The 16,850-nt window shown below is 54.9% G+C and overlaps 1 protein-coding gene across 1 annotated transcript; it reads left to right on the top strand.

Annotated features, from left to right (window-relative positions):
• Nucleotides 1-3,313: 3,313 nt before the first annotated feature.
• Nucleotides 3,314-16,089, top strand: Efnb1 (ephrin B1). The gene is made up of 5 exons (XM_048417902.3): nt 3,314-4,248; nt 12,420-12,697; nt 13,626-13,718; nt 13,882-14,007; nt 14,236-16,089. The coding sequence occupies exons 1-5, from the start codon at nt 4,121-4,123 to the stop codon at nt 14,646-14,648; spliced, it is 1,038 nt and encodes a 345-aa protein (XP_048273859.3). The 5' UTR covers nt 3,314-4,120; the 3' UTR covers nt 14,649-16,089.
• Nucleotides 16,090-16,850: the final 761 nt, after the last annotated feature.

Below are 16,850 nucleotides of genomic sequence, written 5' to 3'. Positions count from 1 at the left end.
GGGCAGGACCTCGCCCCACCAGCTGCGGCCCAGGAAACTGGGCTAGTTTGGATGGGAACGTGGATGTGTGTGGAAGACCAGAGGGGAACTGGAAAATATGCACGTGGCACACAAAGCGTGTGTGGACTGGAGCAAAGGTGTGTCACTAGGGATAAGAGCGTCTCCATGGGAGGCTCTGTGGAAGAAGGAAGTTTCCATTGAGTAAGCCCCCAGAAGGCCAGGGGAGACGCTAACCAAACCTTGTCTGCACATTATCTCATTTAGTAAAATTCCTCCATGCCAAGAACAGTAACAGGCCCCCAGATGTGAGGTGATTTGCCCAAAGGGATAGAACTGAAAGTTAGCCCCCCCTTCCCTCCTATGGGCGTGGGCAGCTGGGACCAGAAGGCACAGCTCCATGGTTGGGGGAGGGCACATGCGCACATGCTGCCCAGTGCCTGAGGCTTCCTGCTGCTACCATATGTTTCCTTACACACCTGGGCCCGGAGCTCCACAATGCTTGGCACTCCTGTGGACAAGGCTTGCTCAGCTCACTAGCCTGGCCAGCACTTAGGAAACCAAGAGGTCTTGAATCCTGGCATACACGTGTGTATGCTGACACAGTGACCGGGGAACTGTGGACTCTGACAGTCTGGTGACTGGAAGGGCTTGGATAAGAGAATAGCACTCCCCACAGATCCTCTCAGGCCCTCGGAGGGAATAATTGCTTCCCTCACTCAGGGACCTGGATCACCACAAACTGAGGACCTGCCAGGGTCTGGCAGGGGTGGGAACTTTCAGTGGCCAGCTCTGGCCGAGGCAGAGAGTGGGTCTGGCCACGTCCCTGAAGTCCCTGTAACTAGCTGGCGTGGGCAGGCTGAGGCAGAAAGGCTGTGCTATGACCAGAGGTGGGCAGTGTGTGGAGCAGGTCGGGACCTAAGAGTCCTCTCCTCATTTCCTTCACTGTCCCCTTCTCCCGAATTAGAGGTCGGCACACTCAAAAGCTACTGTCTTCCCAGGTTTCCCAAGTCCGGGAGCAAAATCACATCCCCACAGCTCCCACTTATTTTGGGGCTGGCGTCTGGAGGGGACAGGACATGGTGGCCATGAAGAGGAAGACTCTGGGGCCAACCTGGGCTAAGTACTAATGATTCTGTCTGAGAAGAACTTTAGCCTGGGGACAAAATCAATGACCTTCCCCAGGCCTGGTGACCTTCTGAGGCCTGTGAGTGCAGAGCCACGGTCTGAAGGCAGCTGCTCTCCAGGCCCCTGTCCAGCCTGTGACTGTCAATGAACCAAAAGAGCAAGCAAATGCGGAAGGCTGCAGTGTGTCCATCTGGGCTGTGCAGGAACTGGCCAGGAGATGTCCTTGTCCATGGGAGTGCCAAAGTACAAGAGACTGGGGACAGAGACACCAGAAACCGAAGCCTCTTCCGCCAGGGAAGAGTCACTTCTTCAACCCTGATCCTTAGTTTCCCTTGGAAGTAAAAACAGGGACAGCAGAACTGATCTCAAAGGGTAGGGAAAGCAAGCTGCCTGACGTCAGTGGTTCCTGCCACAAGCACTGGCTGCTTTTTAGACTCACACTTGATTCCTCTTGATGGTGTGGCTCTCAGGTGGACTGCTGGCGTGTCTTTCTACCTTTCTCATCTCTTTGCCCCACTTGCATGCCAGTGCAGGGTCCAGTTGGGAACACAGAGACCCTAGACTACAGACCCAGAGCCACCGGGTGGTGCAAGGTCTCCATCTCCAAAGGTAGGAGGGACCCAGCTTCTTCCTTTCTACCTTGCCCGACATAGATGGCCCCACTGCAACTACAGAGATGGTGCTGGGAGACTGGGTAGCTCCAGCTCCCATCAAGGGAAATGGTGGACATGGATGGAACTCATATAAACGGCAGAGCACTTTTAAAGAAAGGCGCTCAATCAATTATCCCCATAAAAAAGCAGCAAGAAGAAACTAGAATTCAATTCCTGATAGAGCCCTTGCCTAGCAAGTCTGAGGCCCTAAGTTGGAGCCCGGATTCATTAAAAAGAGAAAGAAAAGTGGAGGGGAAGAGGCAGGTAAGGAGGGGATAGAGGAGAATGAATAGGAAGTCATTTTATCCTTGGCAACCCCCAAACCAAGTCCCAAATCCAGATCTTTCCCCTAGATCTTTCCAATCTTTCTTACACCGAGTGGCGCCTCTTGCTAAAGCCACGCCTGTCCCTGTGTGTGTGCTCAAATTCAAGTGCCAGGCTTGTATGACAAGCTCTGGGTAGGAGGCCTCGACTTGTCCCGGGAGCCTGCAAGTCTACAGAAGGCCAGCAGGAGGAGACATTGGCACGTGGGTACATCCGCTGGGACCTGAGGAAGGCGAGCAGGTCAGACCGGGAGGGTCTGAGCTGGGGGATTGAGCCAAATTATAAGCAAAGAGACAAGGAGGGGCGGAGAGAATGGGCCAGGGCTGGGAGACAAAGCCCCAGATGGTGAGGCCGAGGCCGGGAAAGGCTGGAGTCCGGAATCTCAGGGCCCAGATGCCCGCTTCTGCTCTTTCAAAAGGGCTTCTGCTCGGCTCCTTTTCCTCTCTACCCTCGAGCTTTCTGTATAGCCCTGACCTTTTGTCCCTATTCGCGTACCCCAGGCCCTTTCGTGTGCCTTCAGACAAGACTGACTAAATCTGTGTACCCGGGGTGGGGTGGGGGTGGGGGCTGGCCTCACAGGGCTCACTGTCAAAGATGAGATTCTTAAAGGCTTGGTCTCTAGATGCAAATAAACTCTCGTTGCCCTTTGGACACAGTACTTTTTCCGAGTCTCAAGCACCCAGAGCTGACACTTTTGTTGTGGTCTGAAAAGAAGGAGTGCATTTCGAGGGCGGAAAGAAGTCTCAGCAGAGTGTGGGTACTGGACTAGGAACAGGCAGACTGATTTGGCTACAGAAGTGGGCACAGAGTGGGATTCTGCGGCTGGTACGCGAGTATGTGTATGCATATATGGGGAGGGGGTATACGCGAGCGTGAAAAAAGAATGCAAAGAACTATGCTTTCTGGAGATATTTGGGACAGGGCTTGTCTGGTCTAGGTCAGTGGGCCGGATGGCGACCAGGTGTGCGTAAAAGAGAGCAGGCCAGCAGCTTTTGAAAAGCGCCAGCTTCCCAAGAACGCCCTGGGAACCAGACTAAGCGGGGCACTAGCATAACCGCAAGAGCCGCACATTCAGATTAATGCCATCGAGAGCGCAGCGTCCTTAAGAGCTCCCCGAAGCCCCGCCCCTTCCTGCTCGGTGGGCGTGGTATGGGGCAAGGACCCCGTCACGGAGCTTTCTATTGGTTCGAAGGAGCAGGGTTGGCCTTGTGCTCGCCTGAGCAGGGGAGTAGAAAGCTCAGCGGCAGCGGAGGGAGTCTATGCGCGCTGGACAGCAGTGGGGGGTGTGTGAGATTCGCACTGACTGCAGACGCTCGGGCTCAATCGCCGGGGATTAAGGACTTGGCGACCGGGCTGCCGGGCTACCCGGCCGAGGCTTCAGAGGCGCAAATTGGTGGGACTGGTTTGCTCAGCAGGGTCGTGCTAGTCTTTTAAGTACACTGAGAGGGGCCGGTGCTAAAGTAGAAGCTGTCGTGGGACGCGCGGCGCGGAGTCCCACTGTGGCCCGGAGGAACGGAGTCCGTGCTAGGGGTACTCACTCCGTCGGGAGCCTGGGGACCGAGCTTGCGTTGTTGGGAGATACCCCACCTCTTCTTCCCAGAGGCGACAATCCCAGGACCGTCGAGGCATCGGGGCAACCAGTGAGCGCTCTGCGGGGAGATCCCGTCGGGGAAAGGACTCGCGGTCTCAAACAGTCTGGGGGAGCCGAGCGGAATCCGGCGGGATCACACGGGGGCGGCGAGCCCCCGTCGCGCCTCGTGCGGCGGAGAGGCCAGGGGAGAGAGACCTCGGAGGCCGCAGCCCATGCCCGTGTTGGGGACGCCTGCCCAGTGAGTCCTCCTGGCCAGCCGGGCGCAGGAGAGCGACCCCGAGGCCGGCGGGAGGGGAGTACTTCAAGGCCGGCGGCTGCGGAGGATGGGCGCCTGAGTGGCTCCGAGCGCTACGCGGCACGGGCAAGCGAGGCGAGCTTTACTGAGGAGGCGCCAGGGGATCCTGAAGTGCATCCTGCCCCCGGGAAAATGGCCCGGCCTGGGCAGCGTTGGCTCAGCAAGTGGCTTGTGGCGATGGTCGTGCTAACGCTGTGCCGGCTGACCACGCCGCTGGCCAAGAACCTGGAGCCCGTGTCCTGGAACTCTCTTAACCCTAAGTGAGTAACTTATCGGCTCTGGTCCCTGAGGGTGGGAGGCACTCCTTCAGGGTGAGGTCGTGCACCCCCAAGTGCGTGGGGGGGGGGTCCATAGGCGGCCCGGCGCCCTGTTTTATGTCTGGCCTTTCCTAATGTTTTCTTGCGGGCAGTCGGGGCAGGGTGCAGAAGGGTGGGGTGGGGGCACTTGACTGTGTTGTGACCCTTTGGTTTGGCTCTAGCTTCCTCAAGTCCCAGATCGAGTCGCGATGGTCACACCAGGCAGATTAGGATGTCTGGGCGCTCGAGAGCGCACTAGAGAGCTGGGTGGGGGCGAGTAAGCAGCCCACTCCGGGGCCCCTGGGAACGTGGTGGTTTTCACTCACAGCCGCTCCAGGGGTGAGATTGACCTGAACGAAGGATCTGGCCAGAACACAGGTTCCTCTTTTGCTTAGATGTCAGGGCGGCTCGGGACCTAGCGCCAGGAGCGAGTGGTAGCATCTGTATCGCTTCTCCGGCTTCTCCCATTTTCATTTGTCTTTCTTCCCTGTCTGTTTGCCTCCCTGTCTTTCTCTTTGCCGTCTCTTCTTGCAGCACCCCCCTCCATTTCTCTCTGCCGGGGAGGTAGAAAGGCGGGCGCTGCTTCCCCGCTCACAAAGGCGGCGGGTGGAGAAGGGCGGAGTGGAAGAGGGTTTGTTTGAGGAGGGGGCTTCTTCCAGCGCCCGTCGGGGGTCCAATTGAACCAGGCAGCAGAGCTTCTTCGAGAGCCAGCCAGGGCTGAGAATGGTAGTGGAGCCAGCGAGGGAGGTGGGTGGAGAACGCGTGATTCCTGTCCAGGCAGGTCCTAGTCGCCCCCCCCCCAAGATTGGAGAGCCTTGCTTAGATTTCTCCAGTGGTGGTCGGGGGGCAGTGATATAAAGAAGGGCCTTTTCTTTCTTCTCCTTCCCCTTCCTAACTCTGCCCCCTCCCATCTCTAAACAACACACACCTTTCAGGGCGGTGGCTCAGTGGTTTCTGGGCTGTTGTGACCTCTGGACCCTTTTCTCTTTTGGCATCTAGGATTCAGATTGGAACTCAGGGTCATAATTGCTCTGCCCGTTTTCTGGAAGTCCGGGGAGTGTGTGGACGACACAGTTAGTGGAAAACTGGGGGGAGGGGGGGTGACTGTTCCTTCCATGTTCCCATATTTCTGTTTCTGGAATTTCCTCCTGTCCACTCTTGTGGGCTCCCTGCTAACTTCCTAGGTTCTCGCCTGCCTTGGCCTCTGGAGTCCCAGGGATGGCGGATCTCTCACCTCAAAAGTGAGAGAAGAGGGTTTCTTGTTTTCTCCTTAGGTTAAGATAGAGTCCCATTACCCGTTGGTGGCTAGAGGGGGTCAGGGTGAAGGATTCTGCCTCCTTACAAGGAAAGGGACTGGCAAGGATTTCTACCTTACTTAGAAGCCAGTTTGGTGACTGTGCCTTAACTGCTGGGGCTCAAATGGTTCTGGGGACCCCTCTAGGCTATTAAGCCCATGGGGAGAGCTTGTGAAGTGCCCAGTTCTTCTCTGTAAGGGTGGAGGCTGGAAATGCTCTTTAGCGAGGAGAATTGCAATCCCCCTAGGGTAGCCCATCCTAGGGGCTCATGGGAGTGACCTAATTGCTCTCTTGGGTTGAGATACCATGCAACTCCACAGCTGGAGAGGAGCCCTCCTGCAGAGTTGGGGCTGCTGGGAGAAACAAGATCTACAGAGCGTCCCTCTTTATGTCTTCTCTGCCTTTAGAGCTCCAGAGCAGTTAGCCAGCTAGAGAAGGTTGTGTCCCCTCTGCTCTCATCCTGTCCAGCTCAAGCTGAGGCCGGGCTTCCTGGGGTGGGGATGGGATTGACTTTGGACTCAGTAGAACCTGCCTGGATTGCGTCCTGTAGTGAGCAGATTCTGGAAACAGTTTTGGACTGATCCTGGTGGCCCCCCACCCCCGTTTCATCTATGCTCAGGGGTCTGGAATGCAGTCTGTATCCGCGTTTGTTGGCACCAGGTGCAGGGCAGGAGGACAGGACCCAGGCACTGCCCTCGGCTCTGGGGCCTGCCTGTGCCACCGCACCCAACCCTTGGGCCGCCACAGCTTTTCTAATAAACGCCGTCTGTCGTTCTGCTTTCTTGGGTCCTGCCTGAGTTCTCCCTCTCAGGCCGGCTTTGTTGCCCACTCCACCCCGTGAGAGTGGAGCTCACCTCCCTCTCCAGCTAGGCTCGCCTGCTCTCCCTCTTTTTCACACTCCCTCTCACTCTTAGTCACTCTCTGCCTCTTTTTCTCAAGTCCTTTTGTTTCTCGCACATGCCCGTGCTTTCCCTCGCAGGCTCATTTTCTCTCATCCCTCCCCTCTTCCTCTCCTAGCTTTTTGGTCCCTCTCCTCAGCCCTGTCAGGAGCTGGCACCCCTCCCTCTAAATATCTCGCAGTGCCTATAAACCCTGCTTAATTGCTTCCTCCTTGAGGAAAAAAAATCAAAATAAAGACGTGATGGGGTCTGCTTCTAGGTTCCAGGGCACACGCAGCCCCGGCCCCCGGGGAGCTGCAAGAGCCCGTTGAAGGCTCCCAGCCTATCTGTCTCTTGAACTGCTGCTAGGGACTTGTCAGGGTGGTAGTCCCTAGGTGATGGGAGCTTCTGCCACCAGGGCCCCTCCTGGCAGATTTGCCCCAAGAGTACAGGGTGAGAAGATGGGTTTGATTCCACTGGGGGTTGGTGGAAGCCGGAGCAAGTATGTTCACGACCTGGGGGCATGGCCTAAAAGGTCTCAAGGAAGCCACCTCCCCCAGCTGCTTCCCCTCGGGAACTTGGGGCAGCCGGTAAGCCTCACACTTGAGTCCTCCGCCAAGTCCAGCTGCTGCAGTTCAGTCTTTTGGTCCCATTCTGACCCTGTACTGCCCCCCACTCAGGTCCCCCCACATCCAAGGACTGGGAATGTGTTTGAGATCACATTACAAACCTTCCCACAATGGGGGTGGGGTAGGGGGCTCAGTTTGGCATCCAGGACCCTTGACTCCATCCAGCATGGGTGGGGCAGCTGCAGACCCCAACTCCTGCTTGCTTTCTCCAAGCTAAAGTGTTGGCCCCAGCCCCCTCACAGCTGTTCCAGCTCATAGTCCTGGGGAGGCCAGTCCAGGGGACTCCTTTCCACAGTGGCTCGGAATAGTCAGGTATTCTCTTTTATGTCTGATTGGCCACAGGTGAGAGTCCTGGGAACCCAACAGTTCCCAAGGCTTCCTGTCCCCTGACCCCACCCAGGGAAGCTAGGCAAGGGCCTATGAGGAAGCTGGGGTGAGGCCTGAGTTGGGGGTTCCCTTTCTTCTCTTGGGCTTTTGGGGCCCTCCGTTGCCTTACCAACTCGGGTGCATGGGGATGGCTGGGCCCTGGGCACTGCTGGCTCAGTGCAACACTTTTCTGGGGTTAGGGCTATGTATGGGGTCGGCGGGCCAACCAGAAGGCTGCTGGTTGCCATGGGAATACCAGGTTTGAGGGCTAGCTCACTCTGTGCCCAAAAGGGGATCTGAAGTGGAGGCTGCTCGCCAGTAGCATTTCGAGACTGTGAAAGACCCTTCTCCCTGGGATGTTTCTGTGGTAGTGGTTTGGGGTCAGGGTGCCAGCAAGCCAGAGGTGTGAGCGTTTTCATCTTAACGCTACTGTGGTTGGCATGCTTAGTAATAGGCAGGTAGTACCTTGCTTCTTACAATGTACTCTCACATATGACCTCATCGGGTGCTCCCAACAGCCCGAGAAGTCGGCCTTGGCCCCATTTTCCAGAGAAGGAGGCATATGCCCAGAAAGGGGAACTGACTTGTTGAATCGGGGAGAGCTGTGCTGTGTGCCATTCTTTCCAGGATGGCCTGCTGCAGGGAATAGGAATTCAAAGCAGGGTTGGAAAGAGACCTCTGCTGCCCCTGGGTTCTCCCTTCTCACCTCCCAGGTGGGCCTTCATCTGCTCTGTGTATGACTCAGGCCCTGCCTCTATAGGGTAAGTAAGTGTTCCAGCCTCTTCATTTACCTTCCCTAGGCTTAGCTCTGAGGGCACCCTGCACAGGTGACCTAGCCCAACTCACCAACCGGCACGCTGCCCCTCCCAGCTCTGAGTAGTTCCTTTGGTTTCTCTCTGGGCCAGGAATCTCTTCCTCTTAGGAACTCTGGGAGGTGAGGGGGGAGCGGAAAACATGGCAGGGGGTGGACTAAACCCCAGTGGGCCAGCTTTGATCAGGTGGGACAAAGAGGCTGGCATAGTTCATGTAGGTGGGGAGAGTGACTTCCTCCAGGACTCTGGCTTGCCTGCCTCCGACAGAGTTGTGTGTGTGCCAGGGCCCAGCTGCTGTTCCTGCCCACCCACGCCTGGGCGGGCACTGCTGGGACACGCCAGGCCTGCTCCTGCTGCCTCAGGGGCTGGGTGGAGCAGGGGGAGTGAAAGAGGAGCCTTTAATTTGGGGGCTCCCCACCCTAGCTGGGATGAGAGCAGACTTGAGTTCTGGCTTGGGGTCTGTCCCTCATCAGTATTACTATCCTGGGGGTGAGAGCAGGCCTAGTAGTGGCGGGGTCACCAAACTAAAATTGTGGCGGGAGTCTTCTACCACATTTAGACTTGCAGGACTGAGAACTGGGCTCCCGCTGAAACCTCTCTGGGAGACCCCGAGGAAGAGGTTGAGGGAAGAAAGACAGGCCTGGTGGGGCAAGAATAGCTTTCTAGGTGGAAGTGTCCCAGCTGCGAGCTGTAGTATAGGTGACATACAGAAAGGAAGAGAGGAGTGCATCTGAGCTAAAGGTACAGCTGCGAGGGCTATTAGTGTCTCATCATTTCAGGGTCTCAGAGGCTACTGTCCCCAGAGCCCGTGGGATTTTCATAGCTTGGGATTTGCGTAGTTTTCAGTGAGATTTCCAATCAGAACGGATGAGGGAGAGACTTGGGCTAGGGAGAGGGCAGGACTGGGGCTGAAATAGTTCCTACTGCCTTCCTAAAGTCCTTTTACTCCCTGGGGTGGCTCCCTGGGGTCCCAGGGCTATCAGAGGCTAGGCACGGAAGGCCTCAGGTTGCCATGGCGACCTGCTTTAGGTTTCCTGCAGGGCCATGTCAATCCCCTTATTTTCTAGAAAAAGGGCTTTCTTTGTCTGGGGGTGGCCCCAGGCAGGAAAGCTTGGCTTGATGATGGGGGGACAGTCCTTTCTGAAAGGTGGTACCTAAAGAGTTTACGTTAGGGGTCTTTCCCTTTTCCTCTTCTCCCACTCCTAACTTGGTGAGAAAGGGGGAAGATAGGCAGGGTGTCCCTATAAAGTATCACAAACACTGCCTGGCTCTGGGCTTCACTTTCATCGGCTATTCACCCAACCCTCGTTGTGATTCCATGATTCAAGTCTTGGACTCCTCATGGGCCTAAGTGAAATTTGTCCAGTTAGAGGAAGATGCTAAGAAAGTGTGGGATGGGGTCAGGGATGCAGGCCTCATTAGACTCCTTTCCCTTCCACACTAGGAGAAGGTGAGTTTTCTTCTGCCGGCTGCTATGTAAATGAGCTGATGAATATTTATGAAGTCTGTTCACCGAGGTTGGAGACACTCTGAGGGGTGTTGGGGGCAATAGTCCTTTCTTCTCCCCCTCCCCCCACCAGGCAGACATCTGTTTCCTCGGTGTGTCTGGGTTCAAAGTAGAACCCCAAGTAGCTAAAAAGCCCTGCCGAGTCCTGGGGCTCTGGAGTCTGGGTGGGTAGCCGGGAAAGAGTATACCAGAGAAGACACATTTCTCTGGCGAGAAAGCTGGGGCCCAGTGGTTAGGAAGTGAGCTGGCCTCCGTGTCATCTGCGTAGCTACACTTAAATGTCGTGCTGCGGTGCAGCTGTATAAGGATCAGACACTGTTGAGTCCTGTTAGAACCCTAGGGATTTCAGCAACTTTCCTGAATGGGAACATCTCTCTGATCGTTTATTTTTTCATATTAAGAGTCTAGGCAGGGTCTCTAGGGTTCCTTTGAGCTCTGAAATGTTAAAAATGGTCTGTTCTTGCCACCCGGGGAGAACCAGAGGAAAGCGAAAAATGCCTTGAGAAGTAGAGGCTTTGGTGAAACTTGTGGGCTTTGTACAGCACATGGATGGGGTGTACTATCTCAAATGTTTTCTTGGGCCTCCATGTCCTGTTTGCTTACTCTCTGTCCGCCGAAGAACTGGAGAGGTAGAGACCAAAGGATGAAGTGTCCCATTCTGGCACTGACCCTCCTGTACATCAAGATGGCTCCTCTTAGCTTTGTAGAACATCACAGGACATGGTGGGCTGGGTTTGGTTTATTTTTTCCATCTACTTCATCCACTTAGTCAGTTCCCCTCCCTGCCTAGTGAGGTGTCAGGACAAGGGCACATGTTTGACAATGTGAAGAATCTGCCCAGAGCTCAGTACACTTGTCTCCGCTGTGTTGTGGCTCTCAGCAATTGGAACCACATTGTAGTAACCTATGAACTGGGGTTCTGCACCAACACCCCAATGACACTCTTCTTTGTATACATTCCCTTTAGGCCTCCATTGTCCTTTCTGCTAGAGTGTCTGTCACCGATGAAACCCACACTGCTTGCCATGGCCCTTGAGGAACTTCATCCAGCCCTAGATAACTTTTCCACCTCTTTTGATGCTCCCCACCCTTCCCTGTGCAGGCTGTGTGCGTCATCAGCAGGCCTGGGTTTTGTCTCAGCCATTGCTGTCCACTGTTGCTGTGTACTGACATCTTATCTTTTACCTAGAGCCCACCTTCCTCCTGATCTTTGTATGAAACTATCTCAGCATTGCAGTGGTATGGTCAGCTGGGATGTCTTCTTCCTCTTGATGCCTCCCACCCTGGGTATGTGAAGCACCATCTTCACATGTAACCTGCAGATAGCCTAAAGCTGTCTATGGCTAGAGTGTGGGCTGTTTACTTTTTGGAACCAAACCAGATAATCAAGTCCATGAGAGTCAAGGTGTAGCTTCTCTTCCTAGATCTTGCCTGAGAAACCACAGAACTTAATGTTGGTATCTGATCTCCTTCTTCTTGGCGGACTATTTCAAAGATGGACCCAATGTTATTGAGTATCTGCTGCATTCTAGATTCTCAGCCGCCTCTAATCCTAGGAGTGAGGGGCCCTAGTTTATAAGTGAAGCAAGTTCAAAGAGACTGTGCAGCTCGTCCAAGACTATGGAGCTACTAAGGGCCTAGCTTTGGAATTTGGTTCCAACATGTGTTCTTTCTCTTTGTTTCCGGCTTCTGCCTGAACAAGCTGAGAAATGGCCAACAGAGCTTCATTTCTTTACTGTGCTTTCCAGATTAGACAGTGAAGCCTGGTCCAAGGCATTTAGTCATCTCCTCTTGGGATCTGTAGTAGCTGCAGCATGGAAGGAAGAGGTTAGATGACAGGTATGTAGGCGATCCTGTCTTATACCTGCTGTCCTTGGTAGAAGTACCCTTCTTTTTTTTTTTTTTACTTCCCTTAGTCATCTTAAGAGTGAGAGACTGGTCAAGTTTGGGGATTTAGGCTCTTGGGATGGGGGTGCATCATCAGAATGATATTATAGAGCTGCTCCTAACCAGAGATGGTGGCCATCAGATCCTGGCTTCATTGCTTGTTCCTATCTCCCCATCATGCCCAAGATTAGGAAGATGGGGGGGAAGGTTCCAGGCAGGTTGTGCTCCTCTAGCCTTTGGCTGGGAGCTGCGGGGGTGGTGGCTAAGACATGTGTGGGCTTGTGCTCTCTCTCTCCCCCTGCCTCCCCCCTGCCGTGTGTGTGTGTATGTGTGTGTGTGTGTGTGTGTGTAAATAGTAGTAGTGGCCTTTGAAGGAATGTGAGTGTGTTGGGAAGTATGGGGAACAGGGCACCACCTCCAGGGAGCCTGGGCCTGACACATTGGTACCTGTCCCATTTGGCCACGTCAGCCCCCCTGCGGAAATGCCCCATTAGGACAAAGGGCTCCCCTAGCCAGGCATTGCCCCACCCTGCAAAGCTTTGAAAGCCTGGCAGCCTTGCCTATGGGCCACCCCTTCCACACCCTGCTGGCAGTGTGGTTCTCTCTCCCCACCCCCCAGCCTAAGGATAGAGGAAGGGCAGAAGGCTGATTTGATATCTCCACCCAGTAGGACTGGTCTGGCCTTCATTGTCATAACCCCTGGTTTTGGGGTAGCCAGAGATCCTAACCTTGAGGTTGACCATTTTCTTTCTTCTGGGCAGGTTCCTAAGTGGGAAGGGCTTGGTGATCTACCCGAAGATTGGAGACAAGCTGGACATCATCTGCCCCCGAGCAGAAGCAGGGCGGCCCTACGAGTACTACAAGCTGTACCTGGTGCGGCCAGAGCAGGCAGCTACTTGCAGCACTGTGCTTGATCCCAATGTACTGGTCACTTGCAACAAGCCGCAGCAGGAAATTCGCTTTACCATTAAGTTCCAGGAGTTCAGCCCCAACTACATGGGCCTGGAGTTCAAAAAGTATAAAGATTACTACATTACGTGTGAGTCCCTACCCACCTGTCGCTCTGTCTTTCACTAGGCTTAGCTCTGCCTTCCTGCAGCCTTCTTGCCTATGGGGTAGCAGTGGCAGCTTCTGAGTGGGACAGGGATGCCACATGCATACATTTACAGCGCTGCCCGATCTGATCCCCTTTGAAGACACTAGCATGCCCTCCTGGAAGCCTGGCCTTGGAATTCTAGCCTCAACATTCAGCACACGGCAGCTTGCCTCAGCTCCAGGGCAAGGATGGGAAAGACTTCTATCCGTGTTGCTCTCTCTTTCTTGGGAATGGCCGAGTTGGCAGAATCCTTTGTGATCAGCCAGCTGTTCTGCCTTTGGGGGGTGGCGCTAGGGTCCCAAGAGGTGAATAGGGTTGAGGATGTAGCTCAGTGGTAATACGTGACTAGCATGTCACATGACTAGCATGTTACTCAGTCTTTAGCCAGTGCCCTCCTCCTCCGACCCCACAAAGAGGTGCATTGACACCTTGCCTCATATTGTACAGGGAAATGATGGGATAAGATGGAGACTCTGGCCTGGCTCTCCTCACACTTACCTAGGTAGGATTCCTTGCTAGTTAGGAAAAATCCCTCTAGTGGTACCAATTCCATTTATTTTGGTCTGGGCATCATCTCTCAATGAGAAGGCACATCTTAGTGTTGCCCCCAGAACGGAACATAGGCCTGGCCACAAGGAGTGATGCCCTTAGCAGAGGGGCTCATGGACCTAGCAAGACTGAGTTACTTCCTCTTGGGAAGGAAGTAGAAGGGTTTGGGTGGGTGGGTAGGTAAGAACTGTTTGCCGTGATCCACTCCCAGTGGCTGTTTTTGGCTCTCTGGCTCTCTCTTGATGATCCTGTCAAAAAAGGGGGGGGGGAACAAGATACACTGAAAACTCCAGTGTCTGATACCTCTGGCCTTTTCCTGCAGCAACGTCCAATGGGAGCCTGGAAGGGCTGGAGAACCGGGAGGGAGGTGTGTGCCGTACACGCACCATGAAGATCGTTATGAAGGTTGGGCAAGGTGAGTGCCCAGTTAGGCCTTTGGTATTGGCAGCTGGTTGGGGCATGTTGGGGAAGTAGTTGGGCTAGAGGAGCAGAGGTCTAATATTCAGGTGGGTCTTAACCCCCCAAGGTACCTGAGGGCATCCATGCTGGCAGTCCTCATATACCTTCTCCTCCCGCAGATCCAAATGCCGTGACACCGGAGCAGGTGACTACCAGTCGGCCAAGCAAGGAGTCAGACAACACTGTCAAGACAGCCACGCAGGCCCCTGGTCGGGGATCCCAGGGTGACTCTGACGGCAAGCATGGTAAGCATATACAGGTACTCCGCAGAGGGCATTGCTCGCGCACCCTCTTGGTCTCCTGTCTGTAGAAGTTCCTGCTGCCCGCCCCCTCCCTGAGACTTGCTGTCTATCTCTGATCAATGCGGGCCCAGGGACGCAGAGAGTTTCTTCAGCTCCGGCATTGTTTTCAGCCATTCTGTTGACTGCATCATCTTCTGCTGGGTGACGACTTATTCCCTTCCCTTTCCTCAGAGACTGTGAACCAGGAAGAGAAGAGTGGCCCAGGTGCAAGTGGCGGTGGCAGCGGGGACTCCGACAGCTTCTTCAACTCCAAGGTAGCGCTGTTCGCAGCTGTGGGCGCCGGCTGTGTCATCTTCCTGCTCATCATCATCTTCCTGACAGTCCTACTCCTCAAGCTCCGCAAGCGCCATCGCAAGCATACCCAGCAGCGGGCGGCTGCCCTCTCGCTCAGTACCCTAGCCAGCCCCAAGGGGGGTAGTGGCACAGCAGGCACTGAGCCCAGCGACATCATCATCCCCTTACGGACTACAGAGAACAACTACTGCCCCCACTATGAGAAGGTGAGTGGGGACTACGGGCATCCTGTCTACATCGTCCAGGAGATGCCCCCTCAGAGCCCGGCGAACATCTACTACAAGGTCTGAAGGCCCGGCGTGGCCTCAGGCTCCACAGGACACATGGCCTGGACTGGCCTCTCTTTTCTCCCCCACGCCCCTCCCCTTGCCAGCTGTGCCCACCTTTGTATTTAGTTTTGTAGTTTCTTGGCTTTTATAATCCCCCCGTTTTCCTGCCCCCTGGGCTTCGGAGGGGGGTGCTTGTGCCCCCAATCCCCATGCTCTTGTGCCTTCCCCCTCTGGCCAGGCCTCTGGGCTCTGTGGGGGCGCCCTTTCTTGGAGGGCAGGGTTGGACACTGATGGACTGCAGGCAGGGAGGCAGCCCCCTGGCCCTGCCCCCTCCTCATCCCCTTTACCCATCCCCAGGACCGCTCGTCCACTATCATCACTGTTTTTAATGCTTTTGTGTTCATTTTTTTAGCTGTCAACTCATTTTCATCTGTTTTTTGGGAAAAAAAAAATGGAAAAATGTGCAAGGAGTCCCTGCCCAGGTTCTCCGAGCCTGGCCTGACCCAGCAGAAGAGGGCCTGGGGCAGGATGTGGCCAGCCAGGAGTCATAGGGTGGCAATTCTTTTATAGACTCCTCAGTATTTCAGGGGAGTGGGGGAGGGCACACCAGAGCTAGTTCTGCCTGCGAGGGAAGAGGGGAGAGCCGCTGGGCTAGGTGTCCCACCCTCCTTTTCTGACCCTCATAATACAATGCTGTTCCTAGCAGTGGGGTAGTGACTACCACCCTTCTACCAAAAAAAAAAAAAAAATCCCTTCCTTGTGGGATTCTTGGGCATCTCCTGCCTCCTTCACTCTCACGGTAATTAATGTCTTAATTGGCTGTTGCCTGGGGAACAGGAGAGCTGCTGCAGGCAGATGACCTCATGGGGGGTGGAGGGAGGTGAGGTGCCCAGGTGGCTATTTGCCCTGCAGAGCTGGGAGTTTCCCCCCACCACCCTGTTCTCTCCTCACCTTTGGCATCTTTGGTTCTGTGGGGAAGCAGAGGTCCAAGGTGGAGGAGATCTAGGCGGGTGTAAGGCCGGGCGGCCTGCTTCTTCTCTGGGCTGTAGTACGAGTAAGCACACACACACCCCAGTCACTCAGTTTAGCTCCCACCGACCCCCTTAATTTTGAGCTGGGGCCTGGAAAGAGGAAGAGGCTGCTTGGGACTGGGTCAGCCTGCAGTGCACTTTGACCCCAGCTCCTTGCCAGCCCGGCTGCTAACAGACTGCCACTCAAGCGCACCTTGCAGGCACTCCCAGGGCTGCCATGGAAGGAGCTGGGCCTTACACCACCCACCTCCACACTGCCTCCTGGCCAGCTGCCCACCCCAGTGCCAGGTGGGAGAGGGAGCAAAACAGCCAGCCCCTTCCAGGTGGCAGTCGGAAGGGATTTTTGTTTTTGTTTCTGTTGCCATTTGTGTAAATACTAGTCTTTTTGGAAGAAATAATGTAAAGATGTTTTGTATAAACTCTGAATTATTTTCTTGTTGCTTTTTTCTTAGAAAAAAAATGAGAACTAAAAAAAAAATTAACCACATGGAGAAATGAGTGTGAACTAGTGTCATACTGTCAGGGAATGAGGTGTGATGGTGTGTTTGTACATTTGCTTGCACTTGTGTGCGAGAGATCGCCTTTGCCGAACTGCAGGCAGGGCAGCTGGCTGTCCTGAGAAGCCAGCTGCTTCAAGCGCCCATGCGTTCCCTGCCACTTTCCACCTCCTGAGTGTCTCTGCCTCCGTGTTCCCCTGTCACGGTGCCTGAGTCCATCCCTCCACCCTGTCTATCCTGTCACCTCTGTGGCACAGGCCATAGGCATCTGCCCAGTCTGGCACCAGGCTCCGCCTGAAAGGGTTGATGGGGAGGGGGTGTTTCCATGGGGAACCTGGGTGTGTCTGCAGGTACTGCCACCAGCTGATTGGGACTAACTGTGGAACCTACTGGCAGGCCCAGCCCTGTCCTACCTCAAGATGCCTGGAGCTGGAGAGAAACAGCATCAGAAGATGGCCCACTGGGCACTAGGGTGACTTCAGACTGCCCATTCTGCCTCTCAGCCAGAACCGTCCTCTTTCCTGTATTCACGATGGAGCCATACCAGAGGCGCCACCATGATATACTTGATGGCTTCTGGCTGGAAGTGAAGGCCCTGAAGCTAGAACAGCCCTGAGTGGTTGGGCTTCCTTCCACAGGCCCATGAGTAACCAACTTGTTCAGGTCCGAGTGTGGTAAGGGTCCTAAAGAGGGTT

Source organism: Myodes glareolus, chromosome X (genome assembly GCF_982192425.1).
Source record: "Myodes glareolus chromosome X, mMyoGla1.1, whole genome shotgun sequence".
Taxonomy (NCBI): Eukaryota; Metazoa; Chordata; class Mammalia; order Rodentia; family Cricetidae; genus Myodes; species Myodes glareolus.
Note: the sequence above shows the minus strand (reverse complement) of the source record. Positions and strands in the feature narration are given on the sequence as shown.